At 34.2% G+C, this 6,452-nt stretch overlaps 1 protein-coding gene across 1 annotated transcript; it reads left to right on the forward strand.

The window, feature by feature from the left end:
* Positions 1–1,082: 1,082 nt before the first annotated feature.
* LOC126818421 (collagen alpha-4(VI) chain) lies at positions 1,083–5,293 on the forward strand. Its single transcript, XM_050545833.2, has 7 exons — positions 1,083–1,240; positions 1,534–1,561; positions 2,352–2,435; positions 2,630–3,193; positions 3,578–3,613; positions 3,882–4,418; positions 4,805–5,293. The coding sequence occupies exons 1-7, from the start codon at positions 1,196–1,198 to the stop codon at positions 4,810–4,812; spliced, it is 1,302 nt and encodes a 433-aa protein (XP_050401790.1). The 5' UTR covers positions 1,083–1,195; the 3' UTR covers positions 4,813–5,293.
* Positions 5,294–6,452: the final 1,159 nt, after the last annotated feature.

Consider the following 6,452-nt stretch of genomic DNA (forward strand, 5'->3'; position numbering starts at 1 on the left):
GTGTTTTATTAGATTTTGGCACTTTATTTTGCCATCTAGATGAAATAATAATTATTATTTTTCACTTTACCCGTCTGCCCGAAAAGTCGGATTGCCCGAAAGTTAGGGGGGGGGGGGGGAGCAGCTCCCCTGGCTCATTCACCTATATCTATCGCATAAATTTACGATACTACCCCGACTTTAGCGTTTCCCCTAGCCCATCTTCGGATTCCAACTATAGTATCAGATTCTTCCATATAAAGAATAACTATGAGTAGTATTTTGTGTATGGTTAAATGATTCATAACTCGAAACTTCTGCTTGCTGTTTACAAACATCGTAATACACAAGGTCGTCGCTCTATAAATAACTTACGAGTCTATATAAAAAAAAAACGTTGGCAGTAAATCAGTTGAGTCGCACCAGAAATGATTCCACACTCACTCATAATATATTTTAACGTGATGGCTAAAAATAAATTCTTGATTCACTCAAAATTATTTTCTAGTGAAACACAAGATTGTTTAGTAATAAAATATATTTACTATAAACGTCATGAAGTGCCATAGAAATGACAATCATTTCCAAATGTCTCTTAATAAAAGAAAAAAAATAAGAAGGAGCGTTAATGGCAACAAGAGTAGATAACTTTCTTTCTATTTTTGGAAGGAATGCTGTCAACGACTGCAATTAATTACAATTGCTCAATGGGTGTAAAGGCAAGGCCGGGTTAAATATCTGAAATATTTTATAAGAATTACGAGATATTGAATGTAAGTTTCCGTTACTGACGCGTGTCATCCGCTCCTATATTCAACATCTCCATCTGGCATACAACTTCGTTGTTAATCTTCGGCAATCTTCGCCCTTTTCCGTTGGGGGAGTATTCTCGTTATTATTACGGAATGTACCGAACACATATATTCATCTTCCCATTCGTTGACGTTCCTTTCAATCATTATGTTTCGACGGAACTTGGTATTCCTTATATGGTTACGTCTACTATGCCCTAGAAATTCATGAATGGAAAAGACATTATATTCACAGTCGGGAAAATTTATTTTCCGCCCCCTTGCATTGGTACTTTGGGTATAAATATAAGCGGGGTTTCAGTAAGAATCATTCTTAACGAGAAACGGCTAACAAAGTGAAAGAAATTGTAACGCTATATAATATACTTTGAGTTTGCTTAGGATACGGTTTATTTAAATAAGGAATGAAGATGAATCAGTTTATTGTGTTATGTTTGATGTCACTCCTGGTAAGTACATATAATTATTACAATATGTTCACATATCTTGGCTAAATTATAGAATTCGAGTCTCTGATAATGTATCCCTTTTTTTTATTTAAAAAAAAAAAATCTCATATGCATAAAGCGTTTTGGTATTAATTTGAAACCTATGGTTGCGGACTTGAAAACAAATTTATTCAGATGTGGATCAAAGCTTTATACTGTACTTAAAAATATTTTAGGGCCATTTCTTGAACGTAGGATATAATAAAACATTACCAAAAAGATTTCTACAACATATTTTTCTATTAATGTTTCAGATTGTGAGAGGAAACAGTAAATCTTTGGGTGAGTACAAATAGAAAATGCCTTTGATGTTTAAACGACATGTTTTGTTGAGAAGTCATTAATTTGTTGCTAAACAACATTATTTTCACTTTAAGAAGGTGACATTTATCATTTAGGACAGAAATCATTAAGTCGTCAACTCTTTCGAAGAAGCCTTCGAATGGATGTGAAATCGAACTTCGAAACCGTGCCATGAATTCTAATCGGTATTACCTCCCGTCACTTCGAGATATTAGCTTTTCAGTATGCACAGTAAATTTCGCATATCACGAACCCCGTTACCCTTTAATATAAAGGTCAATCACTGTTTTGTAGACACAAAAACTTCATTTAAAATGTCAAGCAATACAGCGTCATTTACTAAAATAATTTATACCCGTTCATTTTTTATGAAAGAAATAGATTTGATCTAATTGTGTTGCACGACTCCACCTTTAACATCGGTCTAGTACTGTGGCTAAATATGAAGTGATCTTAACTAACGTAAATTATAATCATAATGTTTCCTGGGAGGACACGTTTATCACCACACAAAATTGGTCTATTAAAATAGTATTTAATATGAATGTCCTGTCGAAAAACAATAATATCAGCCAGAACAATAAATGCCTCTTACTTTTTAGACCATTAAGCAACATTGCCTTCTAGCAAAATTTTGATCTTAGGATTTATAAATAAATTTCTATATAATCATTAACCGTGAATTCGAATTGAACTTTCAATTAATATCACCATATTTTATTTTACGTCTATAATTATAATATCACGTCTATGTAATTTGTATTAATAGATAAATGGTTTGATGGTATGCAGTCTGACTCACATTCATGGTATGGTGATATGGTAGATTATACCCAGAGAAGTATTCCACGGGGTAAGTATTATAATAATTTATATAATAGTTCCTATTTATGACTTTATATCATAGTATCTTAGCGATTGTATATATTGTACATACAGACGACTTTAGAAATAAACATTGATTAGGTCAGTATTCAAAAATACAAGAAATACTTTGTTATTCTTTAAAGTGTCATAGGATATTTCAACTATTCTACTTCTTTTCAGGATGTGGAGGTAAACAAGCAGACGTTTATTTCGTTATTGACACATCAGATGACGTGTCGTCAGAACAACTTCAGAAGCAGACAGATTTTGCAAAAGAACTAGTCACGATCTTTTACATGAACCAAGATACAGTTCGTATTGGGATCATTTCTTATGGTGGAAAAGTTGATATGGTTACGGAGGCTGGCGAATATAACAAACATCATCAGATCCGAGACGTCATTGATATCATCCCCAGAATTGGAGGAAAGCGGGACAACGCCGGGGCCCTCAACTATTTGAGAAACAAGGTTTTTACTCCGAGTTCAGTCAGACCTGAAGTTGGACACGTTGTGATTATGTTGACCAACGGCTTCTCAACTAATGCTAAATCTACTGCGATGAACGCAATTTTATTAAGAAGTAAAGGAGTTTATGTATACACTGTCAGTGTTGGACCAACCGTGGACACGAGTGAGCTAGAAAGCATCGCATCTCCCCCCGCTCAGAATTTCGTCTTTTCACATGAAAATCCACAACTGGCTGAATCCCTGATAAAGCTTCTACATATCAAGGAATGTGACTGTAAGTACATAACTATAATTCTCATCTTTAAAAATGTTTTATACATTTGCCAGTTCGCAATTTCATGTTCTTGTGGGTTATCCGATCTTAAATGGTTCAAATTTACTAAATCTTGCAAACGCAATAAAGAACAGTTCCTTTTGTCAGCGGGACAAAATATCAAATTATTTAGATCTCAATTTTCAAACGAATTTCTGCTCACATTGTAATGTTTTTAAGCTTGTTAACGTGATACTGGGACAATTTTCTCATTGAAAATTTTTAAAACTTTGGTGGGATTATTCATTGGTCATTGGGAGGAGTCAAATTCAAAATATATCAATTGCAAAGTATAGAAGAATCTTAAAACATTGCCTTATATCTGTGATAATTCATATTTTTCAGATCAAGTCAGTCCTCCATTTGAAGGAGAAACAAAAAGTAAGTTTCATTTTTGTTAATATTTACTTTTATTGTTATTTTATTTTGTCTATAGTGCCAAACGATGATTATCACGGGAATCAAAACAATGCCAAACGATATTAAATACAAGTTCATTTAAATTTAAAAGTATATCTCAATGTTTTTCCAATCAAAATTTTATCCAGACAGTTTTTGGAAAGTAATCTTATTCTGCCACGTAAAGATTAAACTTAATACGTCAAGGCAAAAGGCGGTTCACTTATTGGTATTTGTTTACTTTTTTCAGTATGCGCACCCAATCGTCCTGTCGATATTGTTTTCGGTGTTGAACAATTAGGTCTTGGTACCAGACACGCTACAGATATAATTAGTTTCGTATACGAGATCCTTGGAGAATTTGATTCCAACACCGAAATCAACACAGCAGTGATTCTGAGCAAATCACCCAATTACATTAATTTTGGAAAGAAAGTACAAAAGATCAGCGATGTCCAAGCCAAATTAGCAAGTATGATATTTCCTGAAATGAGTCACCTATTGAAGAAAATTCGACGAACACTTATTAGAGGCAAGAAAGACGTCCAGAAAACCGCCGTCGTTTTCATCGATAACAATATGGATCTGACAAAGAAAGCTCTGATCGAAGCCAAACGAAACAAGTTCATGAAGATAGAAACATATGTAATTTACATTGGAGAAGATTATAATAAACCTGAATTAGAGATGATTGCTAATGGGGCTGACGGTTTAAATGTTCTAATAATACCTAGCTATGCTGACCTGTTAGATAGCAAAGAAATGATTCTAAAAGCTATTTGTCGAGGTATGCATATGGTTTTTTTTTAAAGTCCATTCCTTTCAGCTTACATGGTCTTCAAACGAGAAATCAGAAGGGTGAAACTTTTCCATGCCCAAAACATCTGAACTGTCTGTCTTTGTCCATACGACTCACATTCCCGTCCGTCATCATAATCTTCACTGCTGCAAATGACAAGATTACGTGATCCCATTTATTTCATGCCACCATGCCGATGATTCCACCTCAAAACTTATTGGTTTTAGTAATTAGTTTCGTTAAGCCGCTTGAGATACATAGTATTTATCCACCAGGACATTAATAAGTACTCCCATAATCACACAAATATTTACTACACGTAGGCTATGTTTATGTGTCTGTATTCTCAATCAATTTCTTAATTCCTTTTTCAGGATTTTAAAACATCCAAACCAACGTGTTGATGACCAAACGGCTTTTGATACAATGCTCATTCCAAGAAGATGATTTGGCAGGGAAGTGCAATAGTCCTAATATAATCTAATATTCCGTCCTGTCTGAGACGCCAGACATAAATATCATACGTCATTAATTTATGTGTACATAATAGATAACGCAAATCGTGGTAAATGACTCAAGTGTGTTGCAAATGCATCATATATGTTTTGTATATATAACTAGAATAATAAACGTGCCCAGAAAGAGGGCGATGTCATAAAACGAAGGAAGTTCATTCCAAATATAGTTTGTGTATATATATGTATAAAAGATATTCTCATGTTTTCAATACTCAAATTCACTGCCTTTTTTTTTTATAATTTTATACTTTTATACTTCTATTGTAAACTCTAAGTCAAACGATATTTATAAATATTTTGTGATAAATTGTGATATGAAATGAAATGAAATAAAATCTCCTTTAAGAAAAATCCTGTTCAATTACTTTAGCAGACTGGAGAAAATATTTATCAACAGATATATTATCTACTTCTACAGATACATTGATCCGATAATCATCTGGCAAAATATATAGCCTATTACTCTGTATGACGCAAAAAGTAGACAGAACCAATTAGAATTAGAAATGTAAAGTATAAGTATTTATACCGGCCACATTTTCTTCGATTCTGGTATTCCATACGGTGGCGTAAAAAAGATTCTCACCGCTGGAAAGGAATGACCCCCATACGAGTAGTCATAATTTCGGTCTTCTTTACTAAATCTTGTTAAAGGAAGAAAAAGCAATTAAATGAGATATATGTAATAATTGTATGGATTAAATGGCAAAGCAAGCATAATTGTTTTATATTGTCGCTTATATTTGAGCGGATATATAAATTCAAAAAATAATGATTAATTAATGGCATTACAGGCCAGGGCCCAGGGGATAATTGATGCATCTCCAGATCCTGGGCCCGGGTCAACTGCCCCCACCCACCAACTCCTCCCTCTCGCCCCTATCCTGTAGCCATATGCAAATTCAGAAACCGTATGATCAGAATGGTGTTGCGGTGAAAATGTTATGAATAATGAAAAGGTTTACTGTTGTGTAAAAGATCATCAGGATTGTCTGTAGGGCCACACTAGGATTTCTTTCAAATATAAAATCCCAACAAAACAACTTTCTAGAAAGAGTTGAGTTTGTGGCCAAACTCTGTCTGATTGCCCCCATAAAGGAGAGTTTAATGTCCACTCGACACGCACTAGGTCATTTCAGTACTAACATATGGTTCAATTTAATATCGCCTCCCAGTTATTTTGGAAAAAAAGCAACATTTTTGTAAAGTTATGTACGATGGACCCTGGGTTAATATTTTGAGAGGTTTTCCATTTTATTTCGGGATCCAACATTAAACCAAACTCCACAAGGCCCAGATTAAGCGGGGCGGTGACCAGACTGCAGGAAGAAGTCCCAATGTTAAAGGAGTACCAAAATTAGTTCTAAAATAAACATTTATGATTTGATTATTATGTTGTGCCAAATAAATCTATTTATCAACCATGCTGACATACAAATGCATTTGCGTGTGCGACGGACATTGCTCAGATACAATGGCCCCATAGACATTTTAAGCCAAGGGG

Source organism: Patella vulgata, chromosome 4 (assembly GCF_932274485.2).
Source record: "Patella vulgata chromosome 4, xgPatVulg1.2, whole genome shotgun sequence".
Taxonomy (NCBI): domain Eukaryota; kingdom Metazoa; phylum Mollusca; class Gastropoda; family Patellidae; genus Patella; species Patella vulgata.